We start from the raw sequence: 18,630 nt of genomic DNA, 5'->3' as shown, positions 1-18,630 counted from the left end.
ACACTTTACTTGACAGTATCGACATAAGAGTGATGTGACACTGTCATTAACACATGATACTGTCGTAACAAATGCTAACCCTAACTTGTTATGACAAAAAACGAATGTTACTTATTAACAGAAGCGTTATGTCATAAATGTTTACTTGTTTATGACATGTTTATGACAGTGTCATGTCACTGTTAAGTAAAGTGTAACTGAAAATTGCCGTTGACTAATTTTCATGGTCGATAACGTCATCTAAGTTGACTAATCGTGGCAGCACTAGCTGATGTTTAGACATGTTGATGTTATCAGGGAGTGCAGACCTTTCCAAGGCTAAATGTAGCTATTTGCAACAAATCTGAAAGTGGACCTAGCAAAATATTTTGAGCTGCTCAATTATAGGTGTGTAATTTGTTTTCTTTGTAGCATATATTTTGGATTATGGATGTCCTGATACCATTTTTTCAAAACGCTACGAGTACGAGTATTTACATTTGTGTACTTGCCGATACCGAGTACAGATACTGATATTTCAATGCAATGCAAGGCAGGCCCATTGGGTGTCACCATAATCATAATATATATTAACCTGAGAAATTTCAGACCATTCATTTTAAGCAAAGAACATTTCTGATACACTTTTTGGTTGGCCAGATGCTGGCGCTATGTTAGGCATGGAAATTACACGTGAATATCATCACAATAATGATATCCAAATTTTTTGTAAACTTTCAGATCAATCACTTAAGGCATTGTCCATTTCTGGCACATTTCCTGCTTGGCCAGGTGGTGGCGCTATGCCAGGCAGGCCCATTGGGTGTCTGGATATCATAATATCTATTAACATGAGAAGTTTCAGACCATTTATTCAAAGCATAGAGCATTTCTGGCACATTTCCTGCTTGGCCAGATGGTGGCGCTATGCTAGGCCTGTGAATTACGAATGTGAATATCATCACAATAATGATATCTGATATTTTATAAAGTTTCAGATCAATCACTTAAGGCATTGTCCATTTCTGGCACATTTCCTGCTTGGCCAGGTGGTGGCACTATGCTAGGCATGTGAATTACACATGTGAATATCACCACAATAATATCCAATATTTTATAAAGTTTCAGATTAATCAGTTAAGGCATCGTCCATTTCTGGCACATTTCCTGCTTGGCCAGGTGGTGGCGCTATGCCAGGCAGGCCCATTGGGTTTCTGGATATCATTATAATCATAATATCTATTAACCTGAGAAGTTTCAGACCATTTATTCAATGCACTGTGACTTTATGACACATTTCCTGTTTATGTGGTGAGATATTAAAACCATAATTATTACAACATATCAAAAATCCCTTCACAATTTAACATCTGCGTCATCTTAGCATCTTGTTTGCCAAATTTCACATGAATCTGACAAACCGTCTAGGAGGAGTATGTTCAGATCTATCATGTGACCTCAGTGTTCTTGTCATTCTTTTTGTTGCCAGTGGGTGGCGCTATGCCGAATATGGATTATGAGCTTGTGAATATTGTCATTACCATGGTATTCAATAAACTGTGAAATGTAAAACATTTCAAGCCATGCATGGTGAATTAAGACACATTTAATGTTTATGTGGATGCTATGGGTACTCGGGTTGTAGTCACGCGTCCACATATCAAGTTTGGTGTCAATACAAGAAAGTGTTGATAATTATAGCGCCCCTAGTGATCAAAGGTCACTAAATATATTGTGCATCTTCAGGATGTGTTCCCGAGTCTATGTACCAAGTTTGGTGTCGATACGAGAAAGTTTTGCTAATTATAAGCCCTAGTGGTCAAAGGTCACTAAATGTATTGTCCTTATTCAGGATGTGGTCCCGAGTCCAGGTACCAAGTTTGGTGTCGATACGAGAAAGTTTTGCAAATTATAGCACCCCTAGTGGTCAAAGGTCGCTAAAATTATTGTATGTCCTCAGGATGTGCTCCCGAGTCAATGAGCCAAGTTTGGTGTCGATATGTAAAAGCATTGAAGAAATATGAGCCCACTTCCTGTGATTATAGCGCCATATAGTGGTCAAAATTTACCACATTTCTTGAGCGTCCTCCTGATTGGGTCCTGAGCCCATATACCTAGTTTGGTTTTGATATGTGAAAGCCTTGCTGAGATCACTTCACTTCCTGTTGATTGGTCACGACGGGCGATGGGTTTTGAATATGGCTCCAAAAAGCAATGCATTTGTGAGTCATGGTCTGAAGATCATCTGCGTCAAGTTTCGTGAAAATCGGACAAACTTTTTAACCTTTGATGACTTTTAAGTGTTTTTGATGAAATACGGCGGAAGATCCAACGTGGCGGAAATTGACGTCATGGGGTGCGTTGAGTTCGGTCTCATCCAAGGATTCCAAGTATACCTCAATTTGTATGGTTGAAACTTTAAGCGCATAGATGTAATGCAAAATCTGACACATTGGGGGCGCTAGAGCACTTGACATGAAACTTAATGAAATTAATCATATGACTATACCGAATCAATGTGCCAAATTTCCCAACTTTTTACTGTATAGTTCAATGGCAAATGAGTGTTTCGTTATAATAATAATAATAATAATAATAAGAACACATAGAATCACTATGGGTTGCCTCGCAGCTTCGCTGCTTGGCCCCCAATAATAATAAGAACAAATAGAATCACTATGGGTTGCCTCGCAGCTTCGCTGCTTGGCCCCCAATAATAAGAATATGTAGAATCACTATGGGTTGCCTCGCAGCTTCGCTAGGGGGCCAAACAGTTGAGCAGGAGTTGTCATGGCAACCCAATGTTGTTACATTATACACACACCCAATTAACCCCCCATCCCACACACACACACATATACACAGATAAACTTCCTCTCCCACACACCCCAATAGCCCCCCACACATACGCATGCCTCAAACATCACCAAATGTATTGTGCGCCCTCAGGTTGTAGTCACAAGTCCACATACCAAGTTTGGTGTTGATACGAGAAAGTGTTGATAATTATAGTGCCTCTAGTGGTCAAATGTCACTAAATATATTGAGAGTCTTCAGGATGTGGTCCCGAGTCCTTGTACCAAGTTTGGTGTCGATACGAGAAAGTGTTGCAAATTATAGCACCCCTAGTGGTCAAAAGTCACCAAATTTATTGTGCATCCTCAGGTTATAGTCACGATTCCACATACCAAGTTTTATACGAGAAAGTTTTGCAAATTATAGCACCCCTAGTGGTCAAAGGTCGCTAAAATTATTGTATGTCCTCAGGATGAGGTCCCAAGTCCATATACTAAGTTTGGTTTCAATATGTGAAAGCATTGCTGAAATATGAGCCCACTTCTTGTGATTATAGCGCCACCTATAGGTCAAAAGTCATCAAATTTATTGAGCCTCCTCCTAATTGGGTCCTGAGACCCTGTACTGAGTTTGGTGTTGATACGCGAAAACCTTGCTGAGAACTTCACTTCCATTTTGGCGGCGAAGGCAACTGGTTTTGAATATGTCTCCAAAAAGCAATGCGTTTATGAGTCATGGTCTGACGATCATCTGCGTCAACTTTGTGACGTCTAAATTTTTAGTTGTTTTTGGTGAAATCCAATATGGCAGCCAGATCAATTATGTTTACGTCACTATTTCACATCTGTCGGACTTAGGACCTCCCAAAGTATTAACAGACAACACTAGTAAGTTTTAATTCCAAACACATCACCCATTACAGGCCAAAACGTAATTTCGCTAATTATAGCGCCACCTATAGGTCAAAAGTCATCAAATTTATTGAGCCTCCTCCTAATTGGGTCCTGGGACCATAGTTCAACGGCAAATTAGCGTTTCATTATAATAATAATAAGAACAAATAGAATCACTATGGGTTGCCTCGCAGCTTCGCTGCTTGGCCCCCAATAAGAAAAGGTAGAATCACTATGGGTTGCCGCGCAGCTTCACTGCTTGGCCCCCAAATATAGCTGCAAGCAGCAATGAGGGGGCCAAGCAGAATAGGCCGGAGTAGCCACGGCGACAAGATAGAACTCAGCAGACACTCGCGATCAACACTTTCAACAAGTGTCACATCAAAACATAACTGTGTCACATCAAAACATAACTGAGCTGGTGCAAGGGTGGGGTGGGACCCCTGCCCGTCCCACCCCACCCTTGCACGCATGCATTAGAATGAACTGGATGGAACATGTTTTCATCAGTTTCACATCAAAAAATAAAAGATCGATAAAGCACATCAGCAACTACAGATCAAAATGCAATATTGCTAATTGCAGCACCCCCTACAGGTCAAAGGTCACCGAATTTTTTGAGCGTCCTCCTAATGGGGTCATGAATCCATGTAGTAAGTTTGGTTATGATACATGGAAGGGTTGCTGAGATATGAGCTCATTTCCTGTTTGGCGGCTTAAGCAAATTTCATTAACTGTTACGGGCTTAATGCTTTTGTCAATTGTTCCAGAAAGCAATGCACTGATAAGGTATGGGCTGAAGATGGTCTCTGTCAATTTTGGTGAGGATCCGCTGAAATTTGTGACTTGCAAAAACTTGTACGTGTTTTTGATTAAATCCAATATGGCAGCCGAATCAATTACGATGACATCACAAGTTGGCTTGGGTCGGCCTAAGGACCTCCAACAGTATTACCAGACAACACTAGTGTGTTTTAATTCTAAGCACAACAGCAGCTACAGGCCAAAAGGCATATTTCTAAATTACAGCGCCCCCTAGAGGTCAAAGGTCACCAGATTTCTTGAGCGTCCCCCTGATTGGGTCCTGAGTCCATGTACAATGTTTGGTTATGATAGATTAATGGGTTGCTGAGATATGAGCTCACTTCCTGTTTGGCGGCTTCGCCGCAAGTTTTGATTGGCTGTTATGGGCAAACGGTTTTAGTTCCGAAGACGAAAAGGAGTATCTTTTGTGAGGCTTGGTCTGAAGATCATGTGTGTCAGGTTTGGCGTCGATTGGACAAAATTTGTGACCTGTGATAACTTTTTAGTGTTTTTGATTAAATCCAAAATGGCGGAAAATGACGTCATAGAGTGCGTTGAACTCTGCTTGGTCCAAGGATTCCAACGATACCTCATTTTTGACAATCGGCCATACGGGTCAAAAGTTGCATATGTGAACGTATGTCCAACTTTGGCCTGTTGGTGGCGCTAGAGTGCTTGAGGTGCCATCATGAAACTTGGTGACATTAATCATGGGACTGTCCCCAATCAGTGTGCCAAATTTCACAACTTTTCACCAGACGGTTCTATGGGCTGCCATTGACTTCAATGACGGAAGCGTAATAATAATAAGAAAACATAGAAACACAATGGGTGCCTTCGCAGCTTCGCTGCTTGGCCCCCAATAATAGGAAAAACTACTAACTCAATGGGTGCCTTTGCAGCTTCGCTGCTAGGCCCCCAATAATAGGGAAGAAAACATAGAATCACTATGGGTTGCCTCGCAGCTTCGCTGCTTGGCCCCCAATAATAATAAGAACAAATAGAAACACAATGGGTGCCTTCGCTGCTTGGCCCCCAATAATCCTTACAAAAACAATAGGGCCTTGCGCCCTTCGGTGCTTTGGCCCTAATGAGTATCAAATACAATATATAATAGCAGGCTATTTCAAACAACAGCAAACAAACAATTTTGTCTAAAACAAGCCTCCACACTGGCATTGTGTCCATATTAAACAAATGATTAACTATACTATTTTGCTGATAGGGCAGCAAAACAAACAAAACAAAAAAACGCAGAGCGAGCGACCACTTGGCATGTATATTCTTGCTACCTTGGCATGTATATTCTTTCACACAACTACAACAACAAAGTCCGATTTACACATTTAGGTGTTTATTTCATTACATTTTGTCTACTCGCGCCTGTATATTTCTCCTAAATTCACCAAAAGTTAGCCTTCTAATGTTTCATGCTTCCTTTGTATCCACAACCAATCGCGAAAGTTCAAAGGCGAGTCTAGGCTGAGGCTAGGAATCTCATTAACTGTGTTCAAATTGAGTTTTTGTCATTTTTTTTCAGTATAAACATCTCAGTCTATGTAGCACCTATGTACACCAAACTTTCCAGTTATACAAATAGTAGTATTCTGAAGATATTTACAGAGGGATTTGTTAATAATTCACTCCTGGCCTGATTTATGTGACATTTTAATAAAAGAAATATGAAATTGATTTTGTTAAGGCTATGATTTCCTTTTGATTTCCTAGGTAATGAAAGCAGATATCCTGAAATCCCTCTAATTTTTTTTTCATCTTGTGTGTTAACAAAATGAAAAAATATTTGTTGTTCAGATCTATCTACCGAAAATATATCTGCATATGTGTGCATATTTAATGAGATAATGCCTAATTTATTAAACATTCAAATATCAACTTTTTTTTTCATACTTGTCTAAGTAATCAACTGAGGAAGTTTCATGGTGATGTCTATTATTTGAAAATGTTACCGTATTCACATGTAGTGTCTTGCTGTGATCATGCTCCTCTTGTACATACATTGGACAAGGTCTTCCTTAACTAGGTGTACATATTTCAATTGCGGTTGTGGATCTACTGCAAGAACTAACAGACATTGACACACTTCAGGAAGGTGAAGAAGGAGCTGAAATCCTTATTGATGCTTTGGTAAGTCATAGCGTAACACATAATGTTTATATCTACTGTATATGTGTATAATTATTCTATGGCACCTTTCACAGCACTGTTTTCTATTTGTATTACATTGTCAAACTCAGAACTGATGGTCATGAAATTCAACTGACAAACATTAAAGGTACACTATGCAAAATTTTCACCTTAATATAACCTTTTCGAAGACAATTTGATGGTAAACAAACTTGTAATAGATCCCTTCAAGGCCCACGTCGCAGAAAAGGTGTGCGCATGTCAGGGTCAGAAAGCTTTCCATCCCATTAAATTGTGTGTGTGTGAATGGACTGAAACGTCTAGGAAACGTCAAGAAAAATGCTTACTTTACTACTTTTTTGCATGTATACACGCTGGGCTTGTCAACCAGATAGCCGTATATGTTGGGCTAATGAATCTCTAGCCACTAACGTCATCTACCCATTCTGTCATCAGCTCAGGATCGAGCAGACAATCGCCATTTGCTAAGACTAATTTATTAAGGTACGGTTCACGGCCCTTGGGTAACAATGACTGTGCATACCGGGACCGCTCAATATGCCGGTCTATTAGCTCTTCTCCGTATCTTTCACCTAATATAGCCACCTAGCATATCCATTCAGCAAAGCTGTAGTGAGTCGCTAACTTCAATTTTTTAAATTTAAAACATGTCTCATGGTGCTTTACAGAGTGTTAAAACATTCAGAGCGAGCCCATGAGTAACAGGGGCGAGGAAAAACTCCCTAGAATTGGAGATTCATATAGGAAGAAACCTCGAGCAGATCCACGACTCAAGGGCCTGACCCATCTGCCTAGGGTCAGTTACAGGGCAGTAAGGTCTGTATACATGATAAATGAAAGGTTAGTTAGGTGTAGAGAATAGAACATGGTGTTTTAAAGCCACCTGAGGTATGATTACATATCCAGTATGATAATGCATGAATCCTATTTAGTGTCAAAGTTCAAACAAGAGAACCAGCCATGCAACTTCAAGAATAGTCGACCCGAAGACATCTCGCGAGAATCGTGAAACATTACCTTGTCATATAGTTCTTTGGAGATAGTTTTTGCCTGTTGTTAATCTTTCACCTCCACAACAAAATCATTTACATTATGTACAGGAGAAACAAGCCACGAGAAGTAGGCTATTTACAACGGCAGAGTAAAATATAAATATATCGCGACTCTAGGGGGAGTTTTACAGTCGCCAACAATACCTGAAACTGCATAGTATACCTTTAACATGTATGTCTTTACTGACTGTAAAGGGTGTTTTCATTTAAGGGCTCATGGTGTCAGGAGGATTCTGATCTTATTACTTGGTTTGATTGGCGCAAATGTTTTATGGGTCATATTTTGGTTTTACTACTGCCTATAGCTTGAGGGCCAGGTTGTGGCTTTGCTTGTGCAGAATATGGAACGCCTCAATGAGCAAGTAAAGGAGGAGGCAGATGGTGTTTACAACACATTAGGTGAGTGGACAGATTCTTTATTTGAATCTCCAGCTTCCATTTAGTGGTGTTTAAGTCTGGCAAGCCAAGTTTTTTGTGGATTTATTCGGATATCTTTATATCTAGCATCAGCGCTCTATACAAGTCAGCCTTTTCTGTCAACATATTTCTTTACTAGTTAACTAGTGAGAGCCAAAATACTTCTAGTTAACAAGTGAGGGCAAAATGCACACTAGTTAACTAGAGAACACATTTCAGAGCCATAAATGCTCACTAGTTAATTAGTAAATGTCAAAAAGTATTCACCCCCTGTATAATATCCCCTTTCGTTGCCTTTATAAAGGGAATCATGGTCAGTATAATCCTGCTTTTTTGACAAGAATTTGCAAAAACAAAATATAAATATATAAAATGTATTTTAAAGTGACTGGTGTAATTCATCAAAGTTAGTCAAATGCCAGTCAAATGGTGCTAGTAGTCTCACAATTAGTGAAATGGGGATCCTCTGAGTACAGTGAATGTCTATAGCAGTGGTCCCCAAACTACGGCCCGCCTCATTTTGGGTGGCCCCCCAATACATCAGGGTTCCCGCGGATCCTTAAAAAGTCTTAAAAAGTATTAAATACAACTTTCGGTTTTTAAGGCCTAAAAAGTCTTAAATTGACTGGAATGTCTTGAATTTTTGAAAAGGAGGTATTAAATTTGTGTATGGGACTGCCAGCGAAAAGCGAGAGAGCGAAAGTGAAATGTCTCCATCCGGGTTTAGATGTAATTGTGGCTCTAAGGCTACTGAAGGAAGTGTAGTGGTTGCAGAGTGAAGATGTTTTTCACAGGTGTCGTTAAAGGTGTGAAAATGGTAAGAATATGTAAAAATATGCCTTACGTTTTGTCTGTAGACATCCAAAATGGGGTGGGTGTTAAAATTAGTAGAAAAAAACTATTGCATAAAACAGTTTTAAGTTGTATCTTTTTTGCCGTGGTATAGTCTTAATTTTTCCATTTAGATGTCTTGAAAAGGTCTTAAAGGTCTTTAAATTTGCACTTGGAAAATGTGCAGATACCCTGATACATGTCCGTGGTATATGGCATCTGGCCCGCACGGGAGTACGACATCATCAAACTATAACCTCCGTAATTTCCCCATTCATTCTCTATGGCGAGTCTTAAAGGAGAATTCCGGTGTGATATTGACCTAAAGTGTATTGAAACATGATACCGAGTGTGAACATATGTCTCATAGCCCATCTCGGCTTGTCCCCTGCACTCCAAAATCTGGCGCTAGTTAGCCGATGCTACCAACAGCTTTTTCAATAGTGGTGCTTCGGCATCGGGCTAGCCATGCAAATAAATCACTGTTTTACACCCATTTACGAGGCTCAATGTATCTCCACACTTCATTGGTAGACTTCCGAGGGCCCTGACATTTAAAACGAGACATTGAGAACTTTGAAAAAGCACTGGTAGTTTACTTACAAGATGATTTATACAGACAGTATCTTCCGCGGTTTAGCGTTTGCAGCCATCTTTAATTTAGTCACGATAAGTCGAAAGCGAAAGTAAGAATGAACAGGTATGATAAGGGATCAGATTCCAAAAATAATTCAGTGGAAATGCATGGATTCCAGTTGCTGCTACTGGAAGAAACTGAAATCCATGCATCCAGCGAGATGAAACCTTTATTGCATGACAGAGAAGAAGTGGGGCTTTCCAAAGAGACTACGACTTGTCTGTACGATCAAGTATGAAAATTAAAAAAAATCATGAAATTAAATCAAATTGTATCATATTTACAGTCTATACTTCTCTGCGTTCACTTGCGCATCCATTACTCTCGTTTGAATTACTCACGAACCCGTGATCGCATAGATATGGCAAGCATATCAGATGAAAGAGGAGACACAGGGCCATGGATATCGATCCTTCTGGCTTATAAAAACAGACGAAGTGACTGCAAAATATTAACGTCATGTACACAAACCAACGCTGCACACCCATTACTCTCGTTTGAATTACTCGCGGACCCGTGATCGGATAGATATGCCACGCATGTCGGATGAAAGAGGAGACACAGAGCCATCATTTGATACCAAGTACATCCTTCTGGGTTATAAAACAGACAAAGTGACAGCAAAATAATAACTTCATATAGCTGGACTTACCCCACGTTTTTGTCTGTTTTTGTGGCAAAGCATGTTTATAATCCAACGCTATCGTGTGTTTCTCTATGGCAAAGCATGTTCATAATCCGGTTTTGAGATCCTAGCAAATTCCTGCATGGCATCCAATTCAAGGCTCACATTGCATCCCAATTTGTTCAACAAAGAAACACCTTTTTTGCCTTTACTTTGTTCATGGCAATGCAGTAAAAAGTTGAGAATCATTATGAGTGCATACACCACACATGCTAACATGCAAACTTGGGTCAAGTCAGGTCAGATCTGTTCGTGTCACAGATATGGAGCGCAGAAAGGTCCTTTTTCATCACTAAATAAAAAATGGCATTTATTTCCGTAAATCACACACCACATATTTCTGTAAATTTCTCAGCCCCAGAGTATCCCACCAACATGGTAATTATATTGCCCGATTCAGGACAGTCACACATGAAATGCATGTAGAGCTATGAGCTTGCTGTGGTGAGATACATGTCAAAATATAAGAATTTTTATAATACATTTTTTATATTTTAATTCTTTAAAAATCAAAATAAAATCAATGCTAGTACTAATACATGAAATGATCTGGCAGATCTGGATAGCCTAGACTCTGCTGAAAAAAACAATATATAATATGTGTGTGTGGCACTTACAATGAGCAGAATAAATCCTTATGAATAAAGGCTGTGAAAATGCCCTAAAAACAGCTTAGGGTTCTAAGGGTTAATGGTGTGGTCTTTAGGATTTCCCATAGCCTGGCTCCACCCGTCTACATACTTCCGCTCAATTTCATTTCGCTTCAGTACTGAGAAGCTGTGAAGTTATGAGTCTCAGCCATGCAGCTAGCAGGAATGAACGACACAGACATCCTCCACGGCTGATTCCAGTCGGTAATGGAGGAATATACTTTTTTCAGAAGTGTAGGGCCTACCGTGAAAACTTGGTGGCGATTGTTGTTGATGAGGTTCATGTCACATACAAATGGTAAGTTTAAAAATGTTAACGTTAATTACGTTACCTAACTTAATGTTAAACGAAGGCATTAGAAGAACACTAAGTTCATCTGATTGGTTGATTTGGCCCATCGATAACCAACATAGGTGGTGATAGACAGATGGTTTATCCAATCAGCTAACCAGTATTTTCGCCCCTTCCCAAAAGTTCTCCAACGGAAAGTTCCCAGATGGACATGCAGAGCAAATGCGAAGCATCCATCTGGCGGAGTCAGGTTAACGTTATTCAGGCATGAACTTTGAATTTGCAATATCCCTAGCCCTTTTTCAGGGAAAGACGCTTGGATTGAATGGAAACCTATTATATGGGCTGCATCAACGTGGGGATTTGTATTTTAATTAAGAACATTTATTTATTTACGATACGTTATTCATTCAAAAAGAAAATTGGTGTCCTTAAAGGTTGGATTTTTCCTCATTTTTTTAATTAAGACATTAAGATTTTTTTATACCTCTTTTTAGTCAACTTTAGCATGGGGGTGAACACTTTTACACGTGAGTGGGAACCTGGGGATAAGTGGGATAACTTTTCTAGCTTTTGAGCTGTCCCGGTATATAGAATGAACATGAAATGAATGGCAGAGTTAAGTCCATGAAGTTCTTTGCCACCACCTCGTTCATTAATTCTGTATATCGGGACAACTCGGTGGGCGTTATCCCTTACATGGTGTTTAACAGTGTTTAAAGGGTGTGTTTTGTGCTTTGGCTCAGTTATCAGATGGTATATTTCTTGCAGCTATTATTGAGAACATGGCAGAATTCAGACCTGGTCTCTGCACAGAAGCAGCACAGCAGGGTCTGATGCAGTGGCTTCTGAAGAGGATCAAGGTAAATGTTTCACACAAAAGGAAAATAGGCTAGCTGATTGTCTACTGCTTGTGCTTGCTCTTGGTATTTGGTATTTCACTTAAAATGTTGCAGTTTTGCTAATTGCTAGACATTAATGTGTGAGCAAACACTAACTTTTTTCCCATTCTGTAGGTTAAGATGCCATTTGATGCAAACAAGCTTTACTGCAGTGAAATATTGGCGATTCTACTGCAAAACAATGATGGTATGACAACAGAAAATGGCACAATGGTATCAGCTTTGCTGCTTCTACTTGGCTCTCACTTTCTCATCTTCCTCAGCCTTTTCTTTTGACTCTTCCTCGTCTTCTGGTGTACAACATTTTCCTGGATGGTTTCAACTTTTTTGCAAATGGTTATAGATGACATTAGGGATGGTTAGGTACACCGGTTTGAACGTTCACAATGTGATTGCCCAATTTAAAATGTGTGCTCCAGAATAAATGTATGATCATTTTGAGATGCATCGTATACATCCTACAATGATAACAAAATAGTGTTAATTTCACACTATGTCACCTATTTTTAATTTAGTCTTAGTCTTGTGACGAAATGTCCCTTTTAGTCTTTGTCATATGTAGTCATTCAAATATAATTTTTCAAGTTTTAGTCCACTAAAAGTCTCGTTATTTTAGTCTAGTTTAAGTCAAAAGAAAACTAAAGGTATCTTAGTCAAGTTTTAGTCAAAACATTTTAGTCTTTTTTTTTTATAACAAATGATTTCTGATTACCATTTCAGTCAAATAATGTTTCACACATCTCAATTTTCCAACAATATTGTGTGTCCACAGTGCTACTCGTCTGTTATAATTACTCATTCTGATTTTTTGTCAGTCAGTATGTTTACATGCACAGGTAAGTTGAGCTACAGTTACAGTATAGCTCGGCTGGGATTTGACCATAGACAGTACTGGACTGGACCACTGTCATGATCTTCGTAGACCAAGTATTAATGTTTACTCCGCCACGCTAGATGGTGATATGCCCCCATGCCTAGCTGTGTGCCCTACTAGCAGGACGACTAGACCTGTGTAGCACTGATTTGTTTTATTTATTTTTTCTACCTTCTTTCTACCGACAGTACTCACTACTCACTTCACTATCACTGGCATGAGACAAAATGAATGCTTTATTTCACTGTCAACTTGTTTAGACTCTATACTCAGTTTTACAGCCTCCACCATTGCCATTTAGTTTTTAGATGATGAGATCTGGCGACTACGCCGCTCCGTCCGCAATTGTCTTTGTTAGTATAGCCTATGTGTCAATGACAATGTCTTATATGTGGAGCGCTTTGGGTTGCACTCTGTGCATGTTAAATGTGCTATACAAATAAAACTGACTTGACTTGACTTGAGATAAACATTAGTCAACTTAACCTATAGTGACTATACTGTACTGTACATGATATATAAATTGAATTTAATGTTCACTGAATTTGACAAACAATGTCTTCATGCACATTCTTCCTCCACATGCCTGTTGGCTGTAATGTTAACACTTTTTCCAGTGCAGTGCGGCATCTTATAAAAAAAATACGACATCGTTAACGGGGCTGTAATGCATAATGTCTTACAGCAGCTTTTAGAATGATTACTTTTGGCTGCAATGGATAAAAATGACAAACACTATCACAAGGAGACTCGTGACAAAAGAGGATGCTGTGGAGTCCCTGGGTCACACCTGGGGCCAAGCCTATAATTTAGAAAAATCTTTCGGTGCCGGTTACTACAGCCTGCACATTTGGTGCTCGGGTAATAATAATAATAATAATAATAATAATAATAAATAATAATAATAATCCTTTTAAAATAAATAGGGCTTTTGCACCTTTGGCACAGGCCACAGTCTCGGCCCCTTATAATAGTGATTCCTACAGAAACAGTAGGGTGTTGCACCTTCAGCGCTTGAACAGGAACAACATGGATTTGCACCTTTAGTGCAGGCCACAGTCTGCATCTCATGTGCTCAGGCCAAAATAATCCTTAAATTAACAATATGGCTTTGCACCTTTGGTGCCGCATAATGCCACATTCCATTTGTCTGCTTGAGAGAGTAGTGTTCAACCTCTATCTGTCACGGTGTTGCTATGTTTGGGTAAAACACTGTGTAATGCTTCTTTACTAAGTGTATCTTGTAGCAATTGCTAATAGCAGCCATTTGCTAACAAAAGGTAGTGTGTCTTGTTGACAACTGTAACGCAAACAGCTCGGGTTTTTAACACGGACATGACATTGTTTTAAGTGAACAAGTAGTGGCAGAAATGGTACACTTTCTTTTTCAGGCACAAGAGGACTGTTAGGAGAGTTGGATGGGATTGATGTACTCCTTCAGCAGCTCTCTGTAAGTGAGAAATTTCAAGCTATTTTATGGTTGAAACAGTGATGTCAAACCCAGTCTGAAGTTAGCTTCATAGTTGATTAAATAAAATCCTCATCCTCACAGTCAAATGTTGCCACCTATATCGCAAAACTTTCCCATCCTCTTCAACTGTTTTGACCTTGTCTGCCCATTGGAGCAATGTTGCATTAATTCCCCCCTCTTCCTACACTTCCTAAACTGAGTCATGTCACTCTCCTACATTATTCAAACAGAATAGGGTAACTCTTTTGCTTAAAGTTTCACTGGTAACGCTTTAGAATAACATGTGCTTATTAGGTATTAACAGTGCATTATAAGCAGTTAACAATTCATTACTAACAGTTAGTTAACTGTTGTTATCCTTTAATAACATTAACTAACTGTTAACATGCAGCTTGTAAGTGTTAATAAGCAGCCTTTTAAGTTACTTACAAGCATATTTGTTAACAGTTGTAAGTGTTAACAAGCAGCTTGTTAATGGTGTATAAGACAAAGAGGTGGATAACTAATACGCTTATAAGACCTTTCTTACCTATTTGTTGTAAATTTTGCAGCCCCCCAATCTAAAGCGAGGACCATGTAGCCTATAGCTCCACAAGCCCGACCTTCTACCTTTACATATCTACTGTACTGTATCTATCTATCTAGCTTGGTTTAGCTGTGAGCTAAAAAATTGCTGCAACGAGCAGGAATCGAAACCCGGTATCCTGCGTCATAGGGTTTCTTGTTACTTAATGAGCTACATTCCTATCTGTGTTTTTGAAGAAAATGTTCATATTGATTCTATATTCCGATAATGTTCTATATCATACCAGCTATGCTTTTTACAAATATGTTTCTGATGGAAAAGTGGTATCAAATGATAGCTCTGTATCTCCTCTTTCATCTGACATGCTTGCCATACCTATGTGATCACGGATTCGCGAGTAATTCAAACGAGAGTAATGGGTGCGCAGGTGAACGCAGAGAAGTATAGACTGTAACTATGATGCAATTTAATTTCATGATTTTTTTTAAATTTTATTTTCATACTTGATTGTACAGACACGTGCGTAGTCTCGTTGGAAAGCCCCACTTCTGCTCTGTCACACAATAAAGGTTTCATCTAGCTGTGATGAACAGTTCCGGAGCAATGTAACTGAGAAGAAAGGGTGTGTTTTTTGACGCACTTTACGTCAGTCGGGTTCTAAGGGTTAACTAACTGTTAGTAATGAATTGTTAACTGCTTATTATGCACTGTTAATACCTAATAAGCACATGTTATTCTGAAGCGTTACCGTTTCACTTAACTCATCAGAGGTGAAAACATAATAGACCTGTCTCACAGATTCCCTTTTTGTGAGTCTTTAAAAGTAATGACTTCATAACTGGTTGCCCCTTAATGGTTGCATTCCTAAAGCTTAGTGAAATTAATGGGATTCTCCATAGCTCTTTTTTTTTTAGAAAAATTATATCTTGGTCCACATCCAAAAGTTAGTGGATTGGCATTGGGGTCGTTTCTATTGCTTCTGGTGATCATACTTTATTTTTAGGACCAGTATGAATTGTTTATCAAGTTTTTTTGTAACATGGTAATGATAAACTACATCACAAATGTAGATATTCTTGATGAATCAGATTCCAACTTTGTCGAATGGCAGTTGACAGATCAGCTTTGCAGGATGGAGCCTTGTCATGCACTATTTTCTTCAGTTTCCACCATCAATTTCCAGATTCAGACTTTAGGCTACTGCCCATGCTATTGACTTGATATGTCATTTTTTAAGAATGGTTTTAACACTCTTTGCTCTATCTATGGCAAGATAAAACATCATCCTGGAAAATGAAATTATCACCAACATGTCTTCCAATTAATGGAATGACAAAAGTGTCCACATTTCAACGTATACTTGTGTATTTACTGCAGACGTAATGAATGTCATCTCATCTGGTAATTTACATGCAACCCCATATCATCAGTGCGTGGAAATTTTCTTGTTTTCTTCAAGCAGTCATCTTTGTATTTTTCATTGGAATGGCACCAAACAAAAGTTTCAGCATAATCTCCTTGCCCTATGCAAATTTGTGATTCATCTCTGAATATCACCCTCATCCAATTATCCACAATCCATAATTGCTTTAGCCCACTGTAACAGAATGGAAATGAAAAATATAAAAATGACTGAAGAAAACAAGACAGTCTGACTCTTTTGTCATCCATCAGCCGACAGGATTTTGGTAATAAGGAAGTAATTTTCCTGGATGATAATGTATCTTGCCATAGAGCAAAGAATGTTAAAACCTTTCTTCAGGAAAGATATCAATGACAAGGCAGCAAACAGTCTGGATCTCAATCCCATTAAAAATGTATGGTGCTTGCAAATTGAAGAAAAGACACCATCCTGTAAAGCTGATCTGTTAAGTTACAGTTAACAGTAATATGTCAAAGTTGAAACCTAATTGACGAAGAATACTGTTCTACATGAAGTCTATGCCTCAGAGAATTCAAGCGGTAAGAAAAGCCAGAAGAGGAGCAACAAAGTACTGATTATGATGTTTTAGGTTTGTGATAATTTATATATTACTCATATTTATATATATATATATGTATCATATTTTTTCCCCTCAGGTGGAGTGAATTCCTCAGGATTTTTTTCCTCAGGATTGAGTCATTTGAGTTTTCTTGGAGCTATGTTTAACAAAGCCAGAATGTTCATCTGTTAATCAAAATATTTTTTTTTGAGGCACATCTGTGATTTTGTCTTTTATCTTGAAAGATAAAACAGCTGAATGGACATCCTCCAAGAGTGGTGATTCCATATTTTTTGCCAGGGGTTGCATAATGCATAGTTGTTGGCTATCACCGCAAGTGCATAGGCTACTAAACGCTAAGGCATACCCAAGTTCTAGACTATTATGTCGCTACATGTGTAATATTGATATGATGCCATTTACCTTCGTTACTAATACTCAATACTTTTTGCCTGCATCAAATCGTGCATTAGCATTTAGTGCGCATCTACTGTAGGCTTAACATGATTTCTAAGCGACTTGTGGGCTCATATCTGACTTAACTAGACTATGAATGCATTTATTTAATGTAAGACGTGAAAGAAATGAATGACACCGGCACTACGCACAAATGAATTTAAACTTAAACCTCATTTCCCTAATAACTTCTGCCTAGTTCCTTGTGTCAGTCACAGTAGCTAGAATGCATCCAGAAAACATATAGGAAAGAAATGAATGACACCGGCACTACGCACAAATTCATTTAAACTTAAACCGCACTTCCAATTAACTTCTGACTACCGGTAGTTCTCTCTCGTCAGTCACTGAGAGTAGCTAGAATGCATCGAGAAAACACAGGGAAAAAAAAACTGTTCACAAAGTCATGATAAACTATTGGCGCTGCACAGCACCCATTTGTGATGTTTACTGAGTGTAATCATAGGTAACGTCATGTATGAAGGCTGTAATGAGTGTCAAGTCGAGTGCGGCAGCTGGGTTAAGTGTCAGGTTAGGGGTGGGCCTATGTCGTCACTAAAATGCCGTTTTGGGGTGGCCACATGGCACGAGGAAAACGGGGTTTTCAAAAGTTCCCACCTTGGAACCAGTTATGAAAAGTTACCGTTTTTGGTCACCTAAAATGCCGTGGTCGTGTGGAAGCAAGGCCAAAGCTTTTTTTTTATCATATCTATTTATTAATGACAAGAACATCTATCTGTTTGTGTTTGTCTGTTATTTGCATATGTCTTGCATATCTCCCGGTCATCTGGCTGATTTAAAACTTGGCAGGTGTCTGGTGTCAGGTCACCAAAAAATACCTAAATCTGCATAGTATACTAAATAATCTAGTGATATATTATACATCTAGTGATATATTATACATTGAGCTCTAGAAGGAGCCTTATCCAATATCCAGTTGAAGAGGATACATTTTGTAATGACAAACTAAAGCCAAATATACCAACCTTTAAATTATGTCTACATTTCTAGGTTTTTAAACGACACAACCCATCTACACCTGAGGAGCAGGAAATGATGGAGAACCTTTTTGATGCACTCTGTTCCTGTCTTATGTTGGGAGCAAATCGGGACCGTTTCTTGAAGGGTGAAGGGCTTCAGCTGATGAATCTCATGCTCAGGTATGTAACTGCAGTCTCATTGGTATTTGGGATGTTTTTCTCTCATTTTTACAGTGT

General features: G+C 38.9%; 1 protein-coding gene across 2 annotated transcripts in view; it reads left to right on the top strand.

Annotated features, from left to right (window-relative positions):
• Positions 1-18,630, top strand: part of ctnnbl1 (catenin, beta like 1) — an 88,699-nt gene that overhangs the window by 35,512 nt on the left and 34,557 nt on the right. For both annotated transcript variants that reach the window (XM_048241724.1, XM_048241723.1), the window contains exons 5-10: positions 6,520-6,617; positions 7,996-8,089; positions 11,974-12,065; positions 12,219-12,291; positions 14,370-14,428; positions 18,425-18,573. In XM_048241724.1, the coding sequence (XP_048097681.1) occupies positions 6,520-6,617; positions 7,996-8,089; positions 11,974-12,065; positions 12,219-12,291; positions 14,370-14,428; positions 18,425-18,573 (565 nt within the window). The remainder of the gene's footprint in view (positions 1-6,519; positions 6,618-7,995; positions 8,090-11,973; positions 12,066-12,218; positions 12,292-14,369; positions 14,429-18,424; positions 18,574-18,630) is intronic.

Source organism: Alosa alosa, chromosome 4 (genome assembly GCF_017589495.1).
Source record: "Alosa alosa isolate M-15738 ecotype Scorff River chromosome 4, AALO_Geno_1.1, whole genome shotgun sequence".
NCBI lineage: Eukaryota > Metazoa > Chordata > Actinopteri > Clupeiformes > Clupeidae > Alosa > Alosa alosa.
This window is presented reverse-complemented; position numbering and strand designations above follow the sequence as displayed.